The sequence below is a fragment of the Mus caroli genome, unplaced genomic scaffold (genome assembly GCF_978045245.1).
Source record: "Mus caroli unplaced genomic scaffold, Mus_caroli_1 scaffold_9, whole genome shotgun sequence".
NCBI classification, from domain to species: domain Eukaryota; kingdom Metazoa; phylum Chordata; class Mammalia; order Rodentia; family Muridae; genus Mus; species Mus caroli.
In genome coordinates, this window is record NW_028227264.1 from 75,327,231 (window position 1) to 75,352,032 (window position 24,802).

General features: G+C 51.9%; 1 protein-coding gene across 5 annotated transcripts; it reads left to right on the forward strand.

The window, feature by feature from the left end:
• Positions 1-6,262: 6,262 nt before the first annotated feature.
• On the forward strand, positions 6,263-24,802 carry Slc19a1 (solute carrier family 19 member 1). Of its 5 annotated transcripts, none has more exons than XM_029482480.2 (6): positions 6,263-6,320; positions 12,250-12,479; positions 15,813-16,566; positions 16,779-16,971; positions 19,094-19,235; positions 23,895-24,802. In XM_029482480.2, exons 2-6 carry the CDS (start codon positions 12,297-12,299, stop codon positions 24,159-24,161), a joined length of 1,539 nt encoding a protein of 512 aa, XP_029338340.1. In that variant the 5' UTR covers positions 6,263-6,320; positions 12,250-12,296; the 3' UTR covers positions 24,162-24,802. The 5 variants fall into 5 exon arrangements, with proteins under 5 accessions (XP_029338340.1, XP_021030578.1, XP_029338339.1 ...); XM_021174919.3 differs by lacking the exon at positions 6,263-6,320 and adding an exon at positions 6,604-6,670; XM_029482479.2 differs by lacking the exon at positions 6,263-6,320 and adding an exon at positions 6,811-7,085.

Below are 24,802 nucleotides of genomic sequence, written 5' to 3' on the forward strand. Positions count from 1 at the left end.
CAGGGTATAGCAGACATTTTTCCCTCTCACTGACAGCATCCAGACCTGTGCTAGAGCAGAGGCTAAGGGGACCTGTGGATTGGGAGGGGGCAGCAGGTCTCCTGAGGTGCCCACTCAGAACCATCCAGAGTCCTGGACAGAAGAGACACCATCTACCATAACAGATTTGAGACACCCTGCCCAAGATGGCCTCCTAAGCTGAGCTTGAGAGCCTCTGTTCCACCATGGCCTCCCAAATGCTGGTCCTGAGGCTCTCAAGACCCAGAAGTGACAATAGGGCTCCCAAGCAGAGGAAACCAGCTGCCTAGTCTCCTGTCCCCACCGATGCCGATGTCAGAGCTGATAAAAGGACCATACTAGGCCTACTCATTTGTCCAAGTAGCTGTCTCAGTCTTGCTTCAGCAGCCACATGTCACTGATGCAGGGGCTATAGAAAAGGGATAGTCGCTGCCTTTAAGGCATCCAAGATTCACCTTGGCCACTGGGATGGTATGGTGGGTTCCTCTAGCACATAGCACGGATGCCTTCCAGAGCCCTCCCTCCTCTGTTCTTTCTCTCCCCTTTCCATACTCCCTCACTGGACTTCCCACCTTAGGCCCAGAGTTTACTCTGCCAAGGCTGAATGATCACCTTAGCTCCTCCCCCTTCTCTGGATATGTTGCAAACTGACCATTGCCCCTGCATAGCAGCAGGACTCAACTCTTAATATTCCTTTTCTCCACTGGCTTAAGGCCATCTGGCTGCCCTTTGGTACTAAGTCCTCCTGTCCTGGGAACCCCACTCTTGAGGGAACAGATGGTCCTCCCTGCTTCAAAGTGTGTCCTTCTGAACCTGAAGGGTTTGGCCAGGAGCTAGATGGGGCCACTCCTAATGTCATGGAACCTATAGGATCCTTATGGGAGGCCAGCAAGTAAGTGGCCTCTGAGTAAATTTCCTCCCCAGAGTGTCTTCCAGGCTGGGTCAGAAACAGATGCATCTCTTAGGTCAGGTCATGTACTTGGTGCGTGGGCTAAGCTTTGTTTCTTAGTATTACTACTGCTATGATAAAACACCATGAAAAGGTTTATTCAGCTTTCAGTTCCACATCATTGTTCATTTTCAAAGGAAGTCAGGACAGGAACCTGGAGGCAGGAGCTGATGCAAAAGCCATGGAGGGTGCTGCTTCCTGGCTTGCTCCTCATAGCTTGATCAGCCTGCTTTCTTATAGGACCACCAGCCCAGGGATGGCCCCACCCACAATGGTGTCCTCCCCCATCAAACATTAATTGAGAGACTGCCTTACAGGGGGATCTTATGGAGGCATTTTCTCAATGGAGGGTTCCTCCTTTCAGATAATTCTAGCTTGTGTCAAGTTGACATAGAACCAACCAGCACAACCGACCGTTGGTCAGCTTGATACACAAACACACCACTGTGAAGCTACACCCTTTCCTTTCCTGTTCTTCCCCAAGATCACAAGTAACGTCAACTCTAAAAGTCCCACAGTCTTTGAAAATCCAAACACTTAAAAAAAATTCAGTCTTTTCAGAATAGCCAGTCTTGCTTAAAATTCAAAGTTTTCAAATTAAAAGTCTCTCAGGGCTGGAGAGATGGTTCAGTGGTTAAGAGCACTGGCTGCTCTTCCAGAGGTCCTGAGTTCAATTCCCAGCAACCACATGGTGGATTACAACTATCTGTAATGAGATCTGATGCCCTCTTCTGGTGTGTGTCTGAAGACAGCGACAGTATACTTACATACATAAATAAATAAATCTTTAAAAAAGATTTTTAAAAAACACCTTGTAAAAAACAAATTTAGGCTGGGCGGTGGTGGTGTACGCCTTTAACCCCAGCACTCGGGAGGCAGAGGCAGGAGAATTTTTGAGTTCCAGGACAGCCTGGTCTACAAAGTAAGTTCCAGGACAGCTAGGGCTATACAGAGAAACCCTGTCTCGAAAAAAACAAAACAAAAACAAACAAACAAACAAAACCAAAAAAAAAAAACCCCAACCAAACCAAAATACCTTGTAAAAAAGATTAAAAGTCTCTCAACTGTGGGCTTCTGTAAAATCAAAAATAAATTAAATACCTTCCCACTTCAAGAGGGAAGAATCAGGGCACAATTACAGTCAACTCAAAATAAAACTAAACTCTAACAGTATAGATTACTCAATGCCCAGTGTCTGGGATTCACTCACCATCTTCTGGGCTCCTCCAAAGGGCATGTCTCTGACTCTGCCCTCTTCAGCACACATAGCTTGTCTTCTTAGGTTCTGATTGGCTGTACTTCTCTGCTGTTTGGAATCCCCCAGTACTGGAGTCTTCTGCTGTAACTGGGCTCCACTTTCACCAGGAGCCTCTCCTGAGCTCTCTTAACCCTGCCATGCAGTGCCAAGCCTCAGCTACTCTCCACTTTCACACCTTTGAAACCACCACCACCACCTAAGTGATTCTCACACTACCCAGCTCGGCTGCCAACAGGAGGTGCAACCTCGGCCACCTCTGAAACACAGCCTCTGTGTGCTGACCCTGAGGAAACATTTCCTAGATTTCACCTCAGTGATGCTGGTCTCGTCTTAATCACAGCTGATTCATTAGTGCCAGCTGACCAGCATCCATTGTCCCAGCCAATCCAAGGTTTTACTTTAGAGGTTCTGGTTTCTTGTTAATCCCAGCTAACTCTTCCGCTCCAGTTGACCAGGCACCACAGATCCCTCACACAAATGGCCCTGTAGAGTCTTTGCTTCTCCCTGAAACTTCACAAGCCAGGCTGTGGGAAGCCACATGTGCCATTGCAGGGTGGAGCTGGCTTCCGACGGCCACCACGCATACATAGGCAGTAAAGTTTTTTTGCCAAGATGAGGTTTTGAGAATTAACCAAAATTAACCAATCAGATGAGAGAGAAGTTAACCAATCAGATGTAGGCATGCAAATGAGGTGGTAAGCATAACCCAAGCACAACCAATCTGGGTGTGAGACACGCCTCTCCTAGGCCTATATAAGCAGCACCAGTTCTGGGCTTGGGGTCTCTTCACCTCTGAATCAAGCTCTCCCAATAAATGTGCGCAGAAGGATCCTGTTGCAGCGTCGTTCTTGCTGGCGAGTCAGGGCCAGCCTCTGAGAGAGACCAGGCCTCTTGTCTGCACGGATCTCAACATTCTTCCCTTCCAAACTCCTAAGAACAGCTCACCAAACTCTCAACCCTCAATGGCTTTTCTAGCACAAGGCTCCTCGTTAGGATTACTATTGCTGTGGCGAGACACCACGAAAGCTTTGATTGGCTTACACTTCCATATCCCTCTTCATCACCAAAGGAAGTCAGGACAGGAACCTAAACAGAGCAGGAACCTGGAGGCAAGAGCTGATGCAGACGCCATGAAACAGCCTTGCTTACCGGTTTGCTCCTCGTGGCTTGCTCAGCTGGCTTCCTTATAGAACCCAGGATCCTCAGCCCAGGGATGGCACCACCCACAATGGGCTGTGCCCTCTCCCACCAATCACTAATTAAGAGACTGCCCTACAGCTGGATGTTATGGAGGCATTTTCTCAACTGAGGCTCCCTTTTCCCCGGTTGCTCTAGCATGTGTCAAGCTGACATAAAACTCGCCAGCACATCTTGTTGAGGGAAGGCTATGGTTCTGTCTGAGAGGGATGTCTTCCTCTACTCTAGTATACGCTTAGATTTCCACTGTGCGTTGGGACACCTTGTGCTGCTGGTAGAGAGAGGTGGACTCTTGGAAGCAGTCACCCCAGTAGATTCTGACCTGGCCCTTTATGGTGAGGTGATGTGAGGCCTGGCTTTTCTGGAGCTGGGCAAAGGCTAGGCAGGCCACCTCAGCCAGGTCCTTGATCCGGAACAATATGGACTTTGGGACCATTAGCAGTGAGCACAGTTGCTGGGCTCCCTGGCTGGAATGAGCATGGCAGGGAAGCCCTGTGCTGTTCTTTCTCTCCCTGGATCTGACTGTGGCAGCTCAAGTGTTCTCAAGTGAGCTGGACAGTGGGAGGAAATGGCAACTGGGCTGCTTTCCCTCATGAGCCCTGCCAGCCAGAGGCTAGGATGGTGACAAGTGCCCATCTTATTCTTCAAACGCCTCTGCATAGCAGTCATGCCAGTCTATCTTGCTGGTAGGAGGTGCGGAGCTAGAGGACTCCCCAGAAGCACCCCTGAGCTGGGGTGGGCTGCTTGTTCCTAACCTCAGAGCCCAGCCCCCACTAGGCAGCCTTGCCTCTCGCTGGGAAATGGTCTGGAGAGGTAGGGTGTTAGCAGACTAGCCCAGGTCCGTGGGTTCACAACCTGTGGGGGAATCAAATGACCTTTTCACAGGAGTCACCTAAGACCATTAGAAAACACAGATAGATATTTGCCATTATGACTCATAACGGTAACATAATTACAGCTATGAAGTTGCGCCAAAAATAAATGTATAATTGGGGGGGGGGTGTCACCACAACGTGAAGAACTTTATTAAAGGATAACAACATTGGGAAGGTTGAGAACCTCTGCTCTGGATGATATTGGATGGGCAGAACCCACGTGTCCTCTAGGGGTAGTTATGCTGTTATCAGGCAGTGAGTTAGGACGGTCTTCCAGGGTTTGGTACCCTATGGGATTGAGCTGCAGAGCTCACACATGCTCCTCCAGATATCTGTGGCTCTGCAAACTTCAGGCCTTGCTGCAGCAACTGCGACTAGAACTTATAGGCTGGTTTGGGGTTTAGCTCGTGGCTCATCCTGACCCCTCCCACCTATGGCTCCTTCCTGGGTAACAGCTCTCACTCCCATGGGCCAGACTGAAGGCAACTGCCATGCTAACACTAGCACTTAAACAAACAGTAGGTCACTTTATATCCAAGAAACCATTCCTCAAAGCACTTACTACATTCCCAAAAAATGACCATGCCGGCTATACGGAGCCTTCTCAGCGCCAGCATCTGATATTTTAGACAGCAGACATCCCGGAAACTTCCTCGTTCTTCCCCAAGTCTTCTCCAAATGACCCAGGGTGAGTGGGGTTGGGTGGGGTGGGGGAGGCTGGAGAGATGGCTCAGGGGTTAAGAGCACTGGCTGTTCTTTCAGAGGATCCTGGTTCAATTCCCAGCACCCACATGGCAGCTCACAATTGATACAGGGACCATTCTACCTCTGGTCCACCTACAAGGTGCAGCTCCTTCAGGAATCCTAACACAGGGATAAACAGGGCTGCAGGAAGCCCAGTGCCCTGGAATAGATGCTGCGCTTATCAGTATCTTCCTCTCTGTGACATATGGGCCATGTAGACTGGGTACCACTACCTGCTCCTGTGGGTAGGGTGTCCTCACTGAACCCCAAAGGGGCACAGACCTGTCTGCCACAGAGATAATCACAATCTCCCTCCACACCCCCTCTACCTCCTTTACCTTGCCCTTCAGGCTGTAAGTAGTAAGTGGCCCGAGGGTGTAGGTAACCGACACAGCCAGATATGGGAGTCTTCCAGCTCACCCTAAAATTCCTCCAGCTACCTGACCATCAATTCCAAAGAATGTGACATTTGTTCCTGTCCCTTTCAACTCACAAGGACTTGCATTGCTGGACCAAGTCTGGCATGGTTAATGGCAAGGGTCTTGCAGATTTCCCAGGCAGGAGGTGGGGGTAGCAGCCAGCCCCAAGAGCACATGCATGCCTGCTGCCAACTTGTAGAGAGGAGCCATTGCGTTTTCCAAACGCCCCATGAGGCCCGCCATTGCTTTCCACAGCTCTGGCCGGAGAAGCACTCTAGCTTCCTGATTCCCTTGTATAGCAACTAGGTGGCCAGCACCTTTGCATGTACCAAGAAGGCCCAAGTCCAGAGGGGTGTGGCCGCCATGGGTTGGGGAGGAGCCGTGCTGGTGTGGAGACTGGGTGCTCACACCTGGGACCCCATTCCTATAGATGACCATACCTATAGTCTAACCTCCGGGCACCCCACCCACCACCTTGGGAATCTATTAAACCAGAGTTGCTGGTCGGCCATTCCTCTTTGGACCCATGACCCTCCCCATTCGTTCTACTTTGCTCCTAAAGTGCATGGTTTCTCTGGGTCTGTCTTCCAGGGCAGCTAAGGCAGTGAGTGACCCTGCCCTCGCAAGTACTCCGCCAAAACCCATCAGGAGGAAAGAGGCTGGCTTCAGGGAGCCCCGCCCTTTCCCAACCCACCTCAGGCTGCTAGCAGCCTCCCACCTGCTGAGCATCAGCTGAACATCCCTGCTGGGGTGAGAGTTTGGAAGATTGGGGGATTGGTGGTGAAGGAGGGTGGGGTGGGGCCTAAAAACGCTTAGGCCAGACTTCTGTCCCTGTTAACAGTCAAGTAGGTTGATACAAGGTGAGTAAGGTTGTGTGTATGTCTGTGTGTGTGTAGGGGCTCTCCATGCATAGCCCAGAGCAATCTGTCGGTGCCCTTGGAACCTAAAGAAGCGCTGATACCCAAACGAGGGGCGTGCACAGCTGGTGCAGCGGCCAATGCCTTGGTGCTTGGAATGAATGCTTTAGCAGGTGGTCGCGGGGCGCTCGTCTCAAGAGGAGCCGGACAGAGCCAGCGCAGACTTCTGCAGGCCAGCAGGGGTCAGGGGCGGACCCGGGGAGGGGCCTTGGTCTTAGGCCGGGCGGTCACCTCTGTGCTCGATCAGATCAGGCAATCTGCTGCGAGCTGAGACCCGGTCCAGCGCTGGACGGGTAGGGGGCTCGTAAAGGGGCTCAGGCGGGCTGCGGGGCCCAGGGGTTGGGTGAAGAGGAGACGGGATGGAAGGGGGCGGGGAAGAAGGGACTTAATGGAGAGGCGGACAGAGAGGGTCGGCTTGAGGAGGAAGCACAGGAGCCGGAACAGTGGGCGAACGTACTGAAGGGGGCCTGGAGTCTAGAGATGTAGGGTCTTAGGGCACAGGCTAGCAGATGCGCCACCGGTCGTCCGCTCCTCAGGGAACCACATGACCCACGCGGTAGCTAATCTCCAAGTGTGGAGGGCGCGTGCATGAACCCCCTGTGGAAGTAGCTGCGGGTGTAGCCAGGTGTTTGCCCCGCCTCCTGGAAGTTCTGCGGCTGCGCCTCCTGTCTACCACATTGGTCACTCCTTCGGGGCGTGGTCAGTCAGGTAACCACGCCTCTCCATGCGGCCCTTGAGCCTACGCGCGGGTTTTTGGGTGTTGTAGTCTGCGTGTGCTCGAGCTAGAACGCCGGCTACTGGCTGAACCAGCTACAGGCCTGTGGGACGCAGAGCTAGGAATCCATTCTATGCGTGCCTGGGGAGCCACGGGGTAGTGCAAGGTACGGTTCTGTTCCTTCCGGTGTCCTGAAGACGAAAGCGGGCTGAATTCTCCACTACAGAGGACCGCGGAGTCCTTGGCGTGACTACAAAGCTCCGGGCAGGGTTTGTAGCGTGCGGAAGGCGCATGCGGGGTCTGCTGGGTGGAAGACAAGCAGAAGTCTTTGGGGTGCATAGGGGCAGTAGGGTAATTGTGGGACACGGGCTAGTATCTGTGGGGTGTCAGGGTCCTTGTGTGAATACAGAGTATAGGTGAGGACCTCAGCGGTACGAGCCCCGGGGCAAGAGTCTTGAGTGCTGGCCGGCATCCTGGGCTCATGGTTGCAGAACCGTCGGGAGGGTAAATCCCCAGGCTGCCTAGTGGGACCTTTGAGCGCCATTTCTCTCCTTGTCATTCCTCTGGAAAGGAGTTCTTTTGCTTTCAAAGTATCTTCCTCAGGTCAGGAATCACCACGTGCGCCTGCCCCAGCGACTTTAGAGCACGTGTTGCCTGCAAGGAAACCCCACTGCCCACGCCCTGGACGTGGCGCGCCTCCAAGGCTCATTGTTTAGCTCAGAGGTTGTAGGCACCCTGACAACTGTTAACAACTTCCCTTTGGAACAAGGTGGAATCTGCAGCTTGTACAGCTGCCTGTAATAGCCAGTCTTTTCTGTACTTCCAGCATCTCTGTGACAGGGATAGTAGTCTTGGTTAATAGCCTAGGAATAAACCATATTCACGTGACTCCTCACCCTGTGAGTGTGCCCATCCTAACTTCCCTGTCTTCACGATGCTGGTCGGAATCTCAGCGGGCTAGAAGATGGTTGTGGGCCTTCTCTCAGTGGAGAGGATAGACTAAATCCTTAGAGTTGCTTGCCTGACTGTTAAGAAGTAGCCTCCTCCCAGTGAGACTTCAGAACTCTGGGAGCAGCTCAGATGGACTCAGCAGGGCACAGAGCCTCTGACTTTACATAGCCTCATGCATTCTCCGGGCTAGGGAGCCGGATGTGTGCCTTCCAACAAGGCACTGGGGCTGAGGAAAGAGATTGATTCTGGGCATTTGAGCCTGTGGCAAAGATACAGTCAACACTCAGCCACCACAATGGGAGAGGGCATTGGTGTTTGTTTTCCCCTTATACAAAAGGAACCTTCCTGTTTCAAGATAAAACGAAAGTGGGCCTTGGAAAGAAGTTTGTGAACAGTTGTATTCCACACTTCTTACCCATCTCCACCCGTACCCCCATCTCTCACACTGGTGCTAGGCTGGTCAGAAAGGACTGTGTAGTGCCCCTCCCCTGACACCACAACCCACCTGGGCTGCCAAGGATTTCTTTCAGTTGCCTGGAAGAGGTTGCAAGTTAAGCCACACGATGCTCAGGGCATATGGAGTCCGGGTCCACTGTGAGGGCTGCAAGCCATGAGCTTCCTTCCATACTCAGTTCCAACTGTAGAGAACAGGATTCCCCCTCATCTTTCTTTTGGCTGAAGAGAGCTGAACTTAACTTTGTTAGGAAGAGCAGCCTGGGCTCTGAGCTAGAGAAGGAGGGTATTGTGTCAGAGCTGGACACTAACTATGTGGCAGTGATGTTACCTCCAATAGAGTGTCATAAACTGCCCCAGGCAGTCTCTGCCTAGGTAACAGCCTAGAGAATCCAGGCTGAGACCACCTGCCCCGTGCAAACAAGAGTTTGGGCCCCTGTTTTTTTGACTTGGACCCTGGACTCCCTGGCCACTATTCTGAATAGCAGCTTTTCCTCTGGCTGGCCTGTGGCCTGCCCAGTAGTCACTACTCCAGACCTAGAAGCTCTGGGAAGTTTGTGCTTCTAAGCTCTCAACCCCTAGTCCTTCCCATGCTATTAGCAAGTCCTGTGGGAGGGTGGCAGAGCCGAGCCTGCGGCTCTGGAACTGGGGAAGGCAGTTCGGGAAACGTTTCAAGTTTGAGCAGAGCGGCAGCTGGAGAAGGCCAGAGGGCCTGACTGTTCCTGTTTCTACCTCCTAGGCATGAGGGCCCTGGGCTTACTTCAGACCCAGGCAGTACCTCCTAGCTTAGATGAGGGAAGAGCCAGAGGCAGGTCCCAGGCACTTGTGGCTTTACCAAGAGCCAGTCCCTAATTCCTAGTCCCCAGGCATCTAGGTTTTTCTGTTGAACGGGTGTTTAAGTGGAAAGCGTGAGCTGGGTGGGGGAGATGACTTGGTACGTGGTTCCCCAGAGACTAGAAGGTGCCCATGTGTCCCCTGTGAGCACATGCCGGGATCCTCATCAGTCACATGGTCTGAGCAGAGAAGCCCAGGGACTTGGTCTAGGCTCCTGGCTCTTGTCACTTGAGATTGCAGAACATCTTGTGATGTAGGACAGCTCCCTTGAACAGACTTGAGTGTAGGACGGGCGTGTGGGTGGATGGAGTTTTCAGAACCTCAGAGTCTATTTCCTGGGCCTTGAGCATTTAACCTAGCCACTTACCGTTTTGTTTTGTTTTTTTTAGCACTAGTTAGGGTAGAACAGCCTGATAATCCTAGCGGGCTCCAGGAGTTCTTCAAATGGTCTCTTCAGCCATGGTACGGTACCTGTTGAAGGACCAGAGCCAGATCATCTTACAGACCCCTGAGAAGGAGGGCCCTGATGAACTCTCTCCATGGTATAAACGTATAGTGCCGTGGGTGTAGCAGCCTCGGGAGTCTGTGAGCTATACATATGGAGTAATACAGAGTTTATTCTGTACTGGTGTCTGATAACGTCTACTATCCCTGGATTCTAAGAGACACCAAGTAAAGTTGCTCCTGTTATCTCTGGGGGTGACCTCTCAGATGAGGGCCACCTAAGCCTATAGTAGGCACAGAATCCTAGATTTAGCTATATTCCTGGACACCACCTAGCCTGGGGGCTGCTTTAGTTTGGGCAATTGCCCAACCTGGCCAGCCTTAGCAATATGTGTTGAGGTCTGCCTGCACCTGCCTCATCCCCTCTGGAGAGGTCAATGCCGCAGGGTGAACCTCCTGAGTGCTGTGTCCTTATTGGCTGTTTGTGCTGCTCTGGGGACATTTGAGATGAGGCTAAGCAGGACTCAGAGTTTGTTCAGCTGAACTGATGTAGCCTGTGTTTGTGTTTTCTCCAGCCAGGCCCCCTGCCTGGATGCCTGTTTCCATTCTTGCATGAGAGAGAATGTGGGTCCCAGTCCCAGGCCCTGCGGCTTCCGGGGAGGGGGTGGGTGGGGGAACCACCGCTGCCTGAGCATCTTCCCAGACATTCCTTCCTTCTGGACCTCTGGATGCCCCCTGGCTCACCCTTCCTCACAGCTCCCAACAAGCCCACAAACCCCTACTTCTTCAAGGTCCCAACTGTCAACCTGCTTCTTGTCGCAAAGGCAGGAGTTAAAGGAAGGGCTCCTGGGCAGTCCTTACAAGGAGCTCACACACTGAAGGCCCACAGGTCACCTTTCTTTCTTGAACCTCTGTGTTTAGTGGGAACTCTGAGAACACCCTTGGTCTCAATGTGGGGTCCATGGGTAGAGAATCTGGACCCCCCCCATTCTTCTTATATCTGGGGAGTTTTCTTTGCCTCTTGCTCAGGGCTTGAAGGGGACTCTTAGCCCAGATTAGCAGACACTTCCTGGATCAGGCTGCAGTGAGGAGCAGAGGGGATTTTGGGGAGCCTGTTGTGGAGGGGGTATGCCCTTAGCCCCACTAGCCCCTGTATACAATGCCCAGCCTCAGCTCCAGGAGTTGGCACACAGCTCCCTTTTGGCCTACACGAATGCTTTATACACAAGCCCGAAGCACATGAACCTATAACATAGAGAGATGTGGCTTTGCCCATGAGCCCGGATAACTTGGAGTCCTGATGAGGGGGTGCAGCTCCTGACTTTCTCTTAGCGAGGACTGCTGGCAGTACTCACCTGGACCAGAGCAGCCCGTGTCCAGGACAGAATCATGAGACAGAACCACTCTGAGAAGCTTGGTTCTCACATGCACCACAAATACTCAAGACTTCCTTGGGCCTACATGCTGTGAGGTCAGGGGTCAGCAGCTGCATGGGCTGGCTATCTGGGGCTGGACCTGACCTACCTTGGGAGGAGATCCGTAGCCATTTGAACATCAGATCCACCTCTTCCTCTAGGAGTCCTTGAAGGGACTGTGGGGTCCCTCAGGTCAGCTCCTGCTCTGTTCCTTAACCCTTCTCAGAGCTTGCGTTGCCTTGCCCTTGGTGGCTCTCGGTTTCTTCAGCTCATCTGTCTGTCCCTCTGACTGCTCTTCCCGTGACTAGTGTCCCTTAGAGCTACGTTCCACTGCTGTGGGGAGGCTATGAGTCAGATACGTTGTACTCGAAGCCACCCTGACTGACCTCCACGTTGTGTCCTGGTGCACAGCCCCTTTTCTTGTCATCTCTACACCTAGGATTCCACTAGAACAGTAGCTCCCAACAGCACCTGAGGTGAGCTGTTCCTAAGTCCTGAGCACCCACAGGCTGCCAAGCCCTTGAAATGAATCTGAGGTGCTCCCAAACGGAATTTTATTTTATATTATTTCATTTTGTTTGTTTGTTTGTTTGTTTGTTTGTTTGTTTTTGAGGCAGGGTTTTTCTATGTAACCCTAGCTGTCCTGGAACTCTCACTCTGTAGGCCGAACTGGCCTCGAACTGAGAAATCAGCCTGCCTCTGCTTCCTGAGTGCTGGGATTAAAGGCACGCACCTCCACGGCCTGGCTCCTGAATTAAAATTTTAAGTGTTATTAACTTATTTAATAAAGTAAGCTAATTAGTTAATGTGACTTTTATTAGTACTTGATTAATCGGCCTGCGTGGCTGAGACTGGTTTGCTTGATGTTCTCCTAGAGGCTGTGCTGGCCTAGTCTGAGGGATTGGGCTCCTGGTAGTTCTCAGAGTAGGTTGAAGATTTGGGCCTGGGGCCTGCAGCCTCCCAAGGCTAACACTGGGTCTCAGTTGAAAGATTGAGAAGGAGTGGTTTACCTATGGGCTGCTTTGCTGACACCAGACCCTCTGCTTTTCCTTCCTTCCAGGTGGAGTGTCATCTTGGCACGCCAGTTCCCATGAGGACCTGGGAAACATGGTGCCCACTAGCCAGGTGGCAGAAAAGCAGGCATGCGAAGAGCCCAGGCAGGACCACGAACTGAAGTCCTGGCGATGCCTGGTGTTCTATCTCTGCTTCTTCGGCTTCATGGCCCAGTTGCGTCCTGGGGAAAGCTTCATCACACCCTTTCTCCTGGAACGTAAATTCACCAAGGAGCAGGCATGTTGCTGGGCTATGAGGGGGTTGGGGAAGCAGCAGCATGGGGTTGGGAGTGGGGTTCCCGAGTTTGATATATGGGCAGCTGAGGCTGTGGGAGACTGGGTCGGATGTGTGTTTGGCCCTACCCAAACCCTCCACCAGCTGTGCTGAGCCCACAGAGAGCCTTGACTCTCTGATTCATGAACCCAGCCAGATTGTGAGACACTGGGTACCATAGAGAGGACACCTGTCCCTGCTTTGGGCCTGAGGAAGAATGTAACCCAAGGAGTGCCAGCTTCTACTACCAAACGGCTTGTTCATGCCCAGCCACGCCCCACCTTGCTTGGCACCTGCCTCCAGCAGGGACTTAGCTGTTTATGTAAAGAGATTATTGAAGGCATTTTCTTCTTACTCAGCCATGGGGACAGAGGGTCCTATTGAAAGTCTGCTAATGAGCTTAAGTCCAGGCAGACGTGGAGACGGTTTATTTTTTTGAACTTGCACCTCACACCATATATAAGACAGGGCTGGACAAAGAAGGAAGAAGGGTGTGACTCCTTCTCACCCTGATTTGTAGCTTTTCTGCTTTTGGCGAACGGGTGCTGTTCACCATTACTGTTACAGGAACAAGCTTGCATATAGAACTTCTATTATAATATAATAATAAAAAAAGTCCTTTCTGATTCGCAGCCGGTAATGTCATAGCCGTACACGAAGACCCGAGGTCAAGCCCCAGCACTTACATAAAAACTAGCTGTGTGGGGGGTGTGGGTGGGTGAAGGCTAGCAGATCTCTGGGGCTCACTTGCCAGGCAGCCTAGCCACTGAGCCCCAGGTCCCAGTGACAAACCCTACCTTGGGAAACAAGTAGATAAGCACCTGAAGAATACTTTAGCCTCCACACGTGTGCCTACGCCTGTACACCCTTGTACACACAAACACACACATACAGACTCCAGAGGTTAAGACGTCTGCCAGGCCTTACCTATCACTAGGAGACAATGGTCACAGGTACTGTGCACAAGCTGGACACTGAATCCCCTCCATTTCTCTCCTGGATGGGGGGCTCCTGGCAGCCCCAGTGCATTGCTGCTGTCCCTGAGAATGCTTGCTTTTCTCGTTGCCCTGCAAGCCAGGCACTGGCCAGGTTAGCCATCTTCTGAGACTTTCCCTGTTCTGAGTCGGTGAAGGTCCTCGTGGTCTAGGTCTGTCTGGTTCTTTCCATTTCATCTGTGGCTCTTGGGAACCATGCTGTTTCCTGATGCTCGTGCCCCGCCCCACTCAGGTCTAGCCATCCTTCCCAGCTCTCTTGGACCAGGTCGTGCCAAGGGTTCCTGTATCCCTGCCCTGCTGTGTCAGAGCAGGCCTCCTGTTCTGTTATGAGCAGCCGATCCTGTACTCATAGTGTGACCTTTGCCCTGTGCCCTCCTGCATCTGGATCAGGGCTCAGCTCTGTACTGCACAACCAACTGGGATGCTCTGATGCCTGCGGATTATTGGGCAGTGCTGGGCTTAGGTGGCAGGAAGAGAGCTTATACCAACTGGTTGGCTACCTGACACATCCTCCACTTTCCAGAGACCTTTTATAGATGTCTCTTCCCCAGTAACCTTCTAAGTGGGACCCAGGTTACAGCCCAAAGCACAGAGACACCCCTACCCCTCACCCCCCCTCACACACACACACCCAGCCCCTCAATCCCTTAACTGAGCTAGAATCAAGTCAAGCAGGCCAGGAACTTCAGGTTGTTTACAGCCTGAGTCCTCCCTGGTGCTGAAGATCTTTGGAATGTCCTGGCAAGGCTGGATCATTGTGGAAGGGACCTTGAGGGGACCTTGCGTGCTTAGGGTTGTTAGGATTATTTGGGGTGAAACTTGATCTCTGTGGGGCACAGGATCAGGAGGAGTCACTAGGTAGGAAAGAAGGATTCTCTTGATTCTCTGATTCTCTGGAGCTTCTGTGTGTATTGGCCCTCCTTCTTCCCTCCCCAGCCTCAGTCTCTGAGGTCTGATTCATCAGCTGCCCAAGGTAGCCTGTGGGTGGCCTGGGGCAGCCTGCACTTGGCCTAGGGGTGTCAGCAGTCCATCTGGGCTTGACATGTCCCTTCTATACTGACCCATGCTCTGTTCACTCTGTTCGGGCTCTTTAATTTTCCACACCACTGGGCTGGCCGTGGTGTCTGCTGGTTTCTGGGGCCAGTGGGTCCTTTAAGAGTCAGGTTGATGGTTGCTAGTGGTTGGGCTGAGATATTAGCACTAGGGTGTGAATGGTTGGTCACACTAGGCTGTGAGTCAGTATGACCTGAAGTCCCAGTCTCTGGGAGCCCAGGAGGTCCCATCTGGCTCCCCTGTGTGTACATTAGCTGGATCTAGAATGAGGTCTAAAGGAGCCTCTGCTGAAACTGATTTTGGCCTAAGAGGAGATTCCAAGCATGTCCACTACCCAGGGAGAGAGGTCAGGAGGACATTACAGCTTCACAGGGATGGAGGCTCTCCCTACAGAGCATCCCTGGGGCCTGAGGCACCTGGCTTGGCCTGTCCACACTGCTAGTGGGCCTTGGCTTCCTTAGGCAGTAAAGAAGAGTCTGAGACAATGTCTTCTGATGCCTGCCCTGCAGCAGAAAGCCCCCCCCCCAGTCCCCCCCACCATCCTATGCCATAGCAAGAGCCAGGTGAGGGTGGCTACCAGAAGCTGGCCTTAATAAAGGCCACGAAGGTTGGATTCCACAGGCAGCATGCCCGGTTCTGCCTAGTGAGGTGGGCTGGAGGAATGGCCTCGTCCTCCTGCTGGCCTTCCCTCCCTCCTGTGCGTCCTCCCTAGCTGTCTGTTGTGCTCCCCCCATGCCCACTTCTGTTTCCATCCTCCTGTAATAGGGATTGAGGAAACCTGGGTTGGTGTCTGCTGCTCTTTGTACTCTTCTCTACCTAGGTTTAAGATGAGTGCAGCCGACTGCTCTTCCAAAGGTCCTGAGTTCAAATCCCAGCAACCACATGGTGGCTCACAACCATCCATAATGAAATCTGATGCCCTCTTCTGGTGTGTCTGAAGACAGCTACAGTGTACTTACATATATAGTAAACAAATAAATCTTTTTTTTTTTTAAATGAGTGCAAGTCAGAAAGCCTAGGATAAGGTAGTCCACATGTAAATGAACGGTGGCTACCCCCACAGTTTGACAGCTTCTTGTGAGTCACATGCCTGGGGTCTGCAGTTTCTCGGGCTGGAAACTCTATCTCATAGTTTTCTAGGCTTATGTCGTGGTCGATCAGGGAGCAAGGTAGACTCTTACATGCTCACTCTGAAGTAGTCAGGGGAGCAGCCAAGTGTCCTTAATAACCAGCACCCACCCGTCCACAGGTGACCAATGAGATCATTCCAATGCTGCCCTACTCCCACCTGGCTGTGCTGGTCCCGGTCTTCCTGCTCACCGACTACCTGCGATACAAGCCAGTCCTGGTCCTGCAGTGCCTGAGCTTCGTGTGCGTGTGGCTGTTGCTGCTGCTGGGCACATCTGTCATGCACATGCAACTCATGGAAGTTTTCTACAGTGTCACCATGGCGGCCCGCATCGCCTACTCCTCCTACATATTCTCCCTGGTGCACCCCTCCCGCTACCAGCGCATGGCCAGCTACTCACGGGCGGCAGTTCTGCTGGGAGTCTTCATCAGCTCTGTGTTGGGCCAGGCGCTGGTCACTGTAGGACATATAAGCACCTATACGCTGAACTGCATCTCCCTGGGCTTCATCCTCTTCAGCCTGGTCCTCTCCCTCTTTCTAAAGCGCCCTAAGCGGAGCCTCTTTTTCAACCGCAGTACGCTTGCACGTGGAGCCTTGCCCTGTGAGCTGGATCAGATGCACCCGGGCCCTGACCGGCCAGAAACCAGGAAACTAGATCGCATGCTGGGCACTTGCAGGGACTCCTTCCTGGTGCGCATGCTAAGTGAACTGGTGGAAAATGCCCGGCAACCACAGCTGCGTCTCTGGTGCCTCTGGTGGGTCTTCAACTCTTCAGGCTACTACCTGATCACCTACTATGTGCATGTCCTGTGGAGAAGCACTGACAGCAGCCTCAGCTACAATGGCGCCGTAGATGCTGCCTCCACACTGCTGAGTATGCACCGGAGGGCCCTTGCTGGTCCCAGCTGGACCCCAGTGGGCCTGTAGTCCAGCCCTACCCCTTGCCCTGGGATAGACCACTAATGTAGACCGCCCTATCCCTTGCCCTACCCTGCCCATGCTCCAGAGCCACCCTAACGCAGTCCATCTCTCCCATGAGTGCGCTTGCCCGAGCTCAGCCATGACTGAATGCCTCCTACCTCCCAGGCGCCATCACGTCCTTCTCCGCGGGCTTCCTGAGCATCCGCTGGACTCTGTGGTCCAAGCTGGTCATCGCAGGTGTGATCGCCATCCAGGCCAGCCTGGTTTTCTGTATGTTCCAGATCCGGGACATCTGGGTTTGCTACGTCACCTTCGTGCTTTTCCGAGGGGCCTACCAGTTCCTTGTGCCCATTGCCACGTGAGTGAAATGGTGTGGGAGGGGCTTCTGGAAGGTTCTGTTGGGGAGCATAAGGCAATGCAGGCAGATATGCGGGAGGCCTGACCTGTCTAGACACTTTTGGCTGTGTCCACTACACTGCTTTTTCTAGGCCTCGCAACCCCTATAAGGACAGAGCACCCCCTGCAGTCTTAGTTCTCGCCCAACTCCGCCAGTCCTTTCTGAACCCCTATAGTGTTGCTGTCCCATAGACCACCTAAAGTTGACCAGTACCCCACCTTCTCCTCCCCTTGGAGGGCATCAGATCTCATTACAGATGGTTGTGAGCCACCATGTGGTTGCTGGGAATTGAACTCAGGACCTTTGGAAGAACAGTCAGTGCTCTTAACCGCTGAGCCATCTCCCCACCCCCTTTCCTTCCATTTTCTAACCTGCACCCCCTCCTGCTGCCTTTGACCTGCCCTGCTTCCTTTTCTGGACTTGACCTGCTTGCTCTCCCAGCTCCTCTGAGCACTGCTTCAAAGCTGCCCGGCACGGACAGCAGGTGACCTCTTCCAGACCATACTAGCATACTTTGCTTGAGACCTGTCTTAGTCAGGGTTTTACTGCTGTGAACAGACACCATGACCAAGGCAAGTCTTATTAAAAAAAAAAAAAACAACATTGAATTGGGGCTGGCTTACAGGTTCAGAGGTTCAGTCCATTATCATCAAGGTGGGAGCATGGCAGTATCCAGGTAGGTATGGCGCAGGAGGAGCTGAGAGTTCTATGTCTTCATCCAAAAGCTGCTAGTGGAAGACTGACTTCCAGGCAACTAGGGTGAGGATCTTATACCCACACCCACAGTGACACACCCATTCCAACCAGGTCACACCAATTCCAACAAGGCCACACCTTCAGATGGTGCCACTCCCTGGTCCAAGGATATACAAACCATCACAAGACCCCACCCAGGCTGGTATGGAGGGCACACACACTATCATATGTGAGGACACACTCAGCTCATGCCAGGTAGGCCTCAAATATCCTCGCAGAGCTGGGCTGGTGGTACACAGCCTTTAATCCTAGAACTCAGGAGGCAGAAGCAGGCAGATCTCTGTGAGTTCCAGACCAGCCAGAGATTCATGGTGAGACCTTGTCTAAAAGAAACGAAAAATAGGCTCGCAGACACATGCTCACATCACCAGACAGACAACACACAAACACACCCCATCCACTACATGTGCACTACACAGGCCATGTTTATACCATACATGTACATGGATCAGCATGCTGCCATATATAATACATGTGTGTGTTTTATATATGTGTGTGTGTATGTATATATGTGTGTGTGTGTATGTATGTATGTGTATATATGTGTGTATGTATATATGTATGTGTGTATGTATGCATATGTGTGTTTGTATATATACACACACAAATATATACACATACATTTTTATATATCATAGGTTTCATACACCATATGTACTTAGCATTTGCACTGTGCATAGCATACATACATGTGCCCACACCACATACAGACACTTGCCTTCTGGTACGTGCCACCTTTTGCCTGCCCACTGTCTACCTCTTCTGGGAAGAGCTTGGTTCCTTCCTCCCTCCCAGGGCATCCTAACTTGCCTTTCTTCCTTCTTGGACTCCCTTCTCACATCCCCTGGTGACATATCCCTGCCCTGTGAGTTGAGAGCGCATTCCTGTTCCCAGTCTTCTGGAGTCAGTCTCTATAGGCATGTCCTGATTGCCACTCCTGCCCTGGGTCAGCTCCGACTGGCTGGTGGGTGCATGCTGGGAGGGGAGGGCAGTGCTATGCACAGGTGTGCTGGCTGGGGACCTTAGAGTTGCGTGTCTGTGGTTTAACTCAGTCTGCTGGTTGTATGACTCGATACTTTGCTGTATTCCTGGGTAGATACAGGAGTCTCCCTGGCTTGGGTTTGTTTGTTTGCTTTTTGGGTTTGTTGTTGTTGTTGTTGATGATGATAATATGTTTGTCCAATTAGATGGGATCTCACTCTATAGACCAAGCTGACCTGGTATCTTCTGCCTCTTGCACTGTGATTAATGATGTCTGGCTGTCTTCTTACCCCTGCCCTACACGGTGAGTTTGATCACAGTATTTTATTTTTTTTAAATCTCCCAGTTTTCAGATTGCGTCTTCTCTATCTAAAGAGCTCTGTGCATTGGTCTTCGGGATCAACACTTTCCTAGCTACTGCGCTTAAGACCTGTATCACACTTGTGGTCTCTGACAAGCGGGGTCTGGGTCTCCAAGTCCATGATCAGGTAAGCCCCCACCCCACTTCAGTGCCATGTCTTTGAGGGAGGGAAGCCCATTATGTGGTCATGGTGAGGGCCTCCTGGTGTGCTTCACCGTCAGGGGACAGAGACTGCAGCTCCATTGTCCCTGGAGTATGCAGAGTGTGGCCCACATTTGGAGCAGGAAGTAAGACGATTGGACAGGCTCACGTTTCTAGGGGCAATGGATGTGGTGAAGTAAGCCATTTTAAAATATATATATATATTTCTTTATATAGTATTCCATCTGCAGAAGAGGGCACCAGATCTCATTATAAATGATTTCATAACTACCATGTGGTTGTCGGGAATTGAACTCAGTACCTCTGGAAGAATAGCCAGTGCTCTTAGCCTCTGAGCCATCTCTCCAACCCCGAAGTTAGCCACTTTTATCTATCCATGTGCCTCTACCCTGCTCCTGTCCAGATCCAGGTTGGCCCTTTGGGACTTGGAGCCCTGGCTGGGCCTCCAAGGCTGGCTGAGTTGTCGGCCATTTCTGAGAAGCCTTCATCCGACCTTGTATGTCCTCACCTGGGCCTGGACCAATGACTTCACATGGTTACAGCTCCTTAACTTTCATGTCACATCCCTGTTGGTGATCGTCAAGACCTGATGGCCTTGAGCCCAGATTGGATGATGTCTGAAGTGTTCAAGTCCAGGAGGGAGCTAGGCAGAACCCCTTGGTTGGAGCTGGTATCAGATAACGTTGGCCTACCGGCCCCCCTTGGGATGCCCTCAGTTTTCTCACAACAGCCAGAGTTTTTCTTGTGTGTATCTGAGAAACCCCTCTGATGGGGGCAGCATGATGCAGGTACTAGCCACACCAGTATGGACTTGATAGTCAGCCCATGAGGAGAGATGATATCCTCCAGGCTGGGCAGTATCCTAGACAACCTGTGAAAGCCTTTGGTTTCCCTGGGCCATAGGCCTGCAGGTTGGTGTGTGCCATGGAGGAGTGCTGACCTGCCAAGGGTTCCTAGATGGCACAGCCCTGTCATTGAAGCTTGGTGTTAAGTCTGGTGGGCCAGTGAGGAGGCAGGTGGAGCAGGTGCTTCCGCATGCAGGAGCGGACCAGCATCTCAGTAGGAACTGGCTGGGAGCATCTGAGGAGACACGTGAAGTGAGGGTGCAGTCCTGCCATGTAAAGCTTGAACTTACCTCCAGCTTGCCCAAATCTCTCAGTGCAGACTTCCTGCAGACTGGACCCAGGACAGTCAAGTCTGTCTGTCCTCAAAGAGTAGGGGCTCCTAAAGTGGAGGGGGCTGTCCAAAGAAGCCTCCGGGGGAACCCAATTGGCCCCAGCTATAGTGTACTAAACATGTGATTTGTCTTTTAGTCACTGACTTCTAAGGACACTGTGTTCTCTTCTGTCCCCTTCTCCCTCCATAGCTGCCTCTTGTTCAGCCTTTGGCCGCCAAGTGGGTGGGGCCTAAGAGACTCTTTAGAGACTGGTGCTGCCCTGTGTTGCCCGTGTTCTGTTCCAGCTGCCCCGCATCCAGCTTCACCACATCCAGCTGCCCTTGCTAGTGTGTTTCAGTGGCGTGGGGTAGGAGGCTCAGTAAGAAGGGGTCTGGGTCAGCTCTTTCCCAAAGGACTGGCCACAAGAGAACTTCTCTTCTTGAGGGTTCCTGGTCGGTCCTATTCATTGGCACAGACTATATCCAGGGGTCCCCTGAGAATCAGGAGTATTCCGACCCTTTCCTCCTGCTTTGTACAGTCAAATTTCAAGATGTATACTGACGTTTCTCTGGCTGGTTTTCTTTCCAGCATTGTGTCTTGTTCATAGTCAAAAGAGATGCAGTCTCCTGCTCTGCCCTCTCATGCCTCATCCTGAGTTGGGAGACAGGCTAGGGCAGGAGTCCGGGCAATGGGAGCAGAGCCAAAGACCACTGAGAACCAGGGTGGAACCTGGGGACTGTGGGTAAGGGCCAGCCTGGATTTGCTGTTTTTTTTTTTTTTAAGTTTGGTTTTATTTGCATCCAGTTTAAGAAACCATGCAGAGAGATTCAGGGTCCCATTTCTTTAGCACAGTGTCATAATTGGGATGTTGATTTTTTTTTTCAGTCAAAATCCAGAACATTTCATCCCTTTGGGGACCCTTGGAATCTGTCTTAGGGTTTCATTGCTATGAAGAGACACCATGACTGAGGACATTTAATTGGAGCTGGCTTACAGGTTCAGAGGTTCAGTCCATTATCATCATGGCAGGAAGCATGGCAGCATTCAGGCAGGCATGGTGCTGGAGTTGCTGAGAGTTCTCCATCTTCATCCAAAGGCAGCCAGGAGGAGGGTCTTGAAGCCCACACCCACAGAGACTCCCTCCAACAAGGCCATACCCACTTCAAGGCCATGCCCACTCCAAGGCCACACCCACTCCATAAGGCCACACCTCCTAATAGTACCACTCCTTGGGCCAAGCATATTCAAATCACCACAAGATCCTTTCTTGGCCACAGCCACTCCCTTCACCTGTGACCTGGGAATAGGTGTTCTCCCTGGGTATGGCTCCATTCTCCTGTGCACCTACATGCCCTTGAGCTTCTCCTCAGATGGGGCAGGTAGTGCCATCGCTACTGTAGGCTGTCAGTGTGCCTGGGATAGCTGCTGAACTTCCAAAGCGCAGTGGGCTGTGTTCAGTCCTCAGATCCTTCAAATTCTTCCCTTGAGTTTGTGTGAATGTAGGTTTTATTTCTTCTGGATGGGAGCCCAGAAGTGGAGCTGTAGATTCCCAGTGGGGACCACTGCTATCCCACCAGCAGGGTATAAGAATCCTTTTCCCTAAATCTTCACCAACGCGTGACACACCTCTTTCCTATTAGCCATTCACACGGGTTGTTGCATGCTTTTCTCTTGGATTCATTTGTGAAACCAGAATTTAGTCTCTTCTACCCATCTCTTTAGAAGGCAGTAATGATCTGATGTTTGGGACTGCAAGGGCATCCCAAGTTATGTGTAGTGTGAAGACTTTATCACTGGGCCCTCTTATTGTTGACAGGCCTTTTGCTCTGACATTTTGCCTGGATACCTTCAGAATCACATAAGACAGTGTTAATCAAATCAGTTTTTACCATGAAATGTAACTTAGAAACCACAAGCCAGGCATGCTGTTAATGCCAGCACTCAGGGAGCTAAAACAGGAGAATTGTGAGTTCAAGGCCACCTGAGCTACATAGTGAGCATGTCTCAAAAAAAAGAAGAACAGAGAAATCAAGGGAGGAGAGGGAGGGCTTGTTTGCTATGGTCTCTCATGATCAGTTAATTCCCCTTGTTCCACAAGCCCTCTTTGGTCTAAATGTCTCTTACCTTTCATCCCTTATTTCTTGCTGTCTCCTCTTTGTATTTCTGGATTATTGTTGCTGCATGCTGACCCTTTTCATGGTGGATGGTCTAAAAATTTTCTCACGTGATTTCAGTACCTACTGACTGCCTTTGGTGTCCACAGGCCTTGGTGTGAGGTCATCGGTTTTGATGTAGTGAAGCAGTAGCAGAGGTCAAAGGTCTCCTGGTGCCGTGTGCTGAAGCCTTGCCCTCACAGCTCTGGTTGTGTAGGTTGGCATGCCTTCTGGGTAGAGTAGGAGTTCTAAGTCCAGTGGTGCTCCTCTCCAGTGCAGTGGGCAGTGAATGCCTCATCACTCTAGGGGTGTGTGTGTGTGTGTGTGTGTGTGTGTGTTTGGTGGGTCCAGTTGCCCTGGGTGGTTGTTACTGACATCATGAGGTTAGAGGCGAGAAGCAAGGTCATTGCTTGGCCCCACCCAAAATGTCCTTCTTTGTGTCTGGTGTGACTGAAGTAGTCAGGCAGTGCCTTCCCTCTAGCTGCATTCTACCTGTGCCAGACTCCAGGCTTCTTCTGTTCCAAGATCCATGGAGCAAAAAGAAATACCCTAGTACTTGCCGTACCTTTAGTGGGTCCTGAGGTCTGGCTGGCTGACACTTCTCTCCACCCTTCCCCAGTGGGTGTGGCTCACAGCATCCAGGAGTTTGATTGACACAGGGGAATGGGAAAAGGATGTCAACCCTGTCTTCATAACAGAAGTCCCAGTGGCTGTTTCTGAATTTGCTTGAAATGTGATCATTTCTGAAAGGGTCCCAAGGGGCTTCAGGAAGCTTACCTGCCTCCACTGGGGCTACTCCACTTTCTAGGACCTTCTGGCAATAACCAGATTCCTCTCTAGAAGGGAATGTACCTGGTCCTTCAAGAAGGGGTGTGGCCCATGATTGCCGGGCCCCTGTCGGTCACTGCTGTGCACTGCAGGCAAGGCTATGCCCGGTCTTGACTGTGGCCAGGGCCTAGGAGAAACCCTAGGGCATTGTCCTGGAACCCTCCTGGTGGCCATGGGAGTCAATTCCATGAAATTAGAGCCCAAAGACCAGCCCTTGAGGACCACACAGACGCCAGACACAGGCTTGGGTACTCTGGGGAATCTTTGGGGAATTATAAGTAGCCCTTTTATGTTGACCATGCTGTGAGAGAGAAGAGAACCAGCCATCTTGAGATCTACCCCAGGGCAAAGCCTATGACTCTTCAGTGTCCTCTGGTCACCTGGAGGCTGGGTGATAGAGAACCTCAGTGGAATTCCCTTAGTAGGGCAGGGGTTGGGACAAGGGTGGGCACAAAGCCTGCGGTCACCCAGACTCTCTCTCTTTCAGTTCCGTATCTACTTCATATACTTCCTGGTGCTGTCTATCACCTGCTTTGCCTGGGCAGGGCTGGATGGCTTGAGGTACTGCCAGCGAGGTCGCCACCAGCCCCTGGCCCAGGCCCAGGAGCTGAGGAGTCCCTTGGAGACTTCTGTGCAAGCGATAAGCCTACAGGATGGAGACCTAAGGGGACCGCAGCCCTCAGCGCCACAGCTGCTCTCAGAGGATGGCATGGAGGACGACAGGGGAGACTTAAGAGTTGAAGCCAAGGCTTGACCTTCCTAGCTTCATCCCAGTTCAGCGACCGGATTCCTGACTCAGAGGCAGCCCCTCCTGTTTGCACTCCATCCTGAACCAGCCTGGGCCTGATGCTACTATACACAGTGCTCCCAGTCGATGTTGCCTTGAGTCCAAGACATACAGGGGGGCCCCCCTGTTGCCTTTTAGGAGCCTTTAGGTTAGGCCACAGAACCCTTTTTAGGGGCCACCTGTTTTAGTTGAGGGGCGATAGATAGCTTATCCTTCCGAGGACCCTAAACCCAGCCTACTTCATGCTTTAGCAATGGCTGGAGCCTGCTACTGACACTCAAGGGCAGCTCCCTGGCTTTGTGAACCTCATGCCAGGCCACTGCGAGTCTGGGCTGTCTATTGCTTGCCAAGAAGAACCTGTGTCGGGCTCAACTATGCCCACCAGGCCAGTCTGCATTTTGCTCTGGGAAGTTCTGGGCAAATCATGTCTGCCCCTCAGGGCTAGTGAGGTAGCCCGGATGCCAGCCAAGGTCCGCTGAGCCTGCAGAGTGCCAGTTGCCTGCCCTAGGCTCCTGGCTATGCTGCCATACATCCTTCCACTGTCGGAGGTGCTTGTTTAAATGGTTATCTGATTTTTTTTTTAACTTGACATTAAAATGGAGAACTAC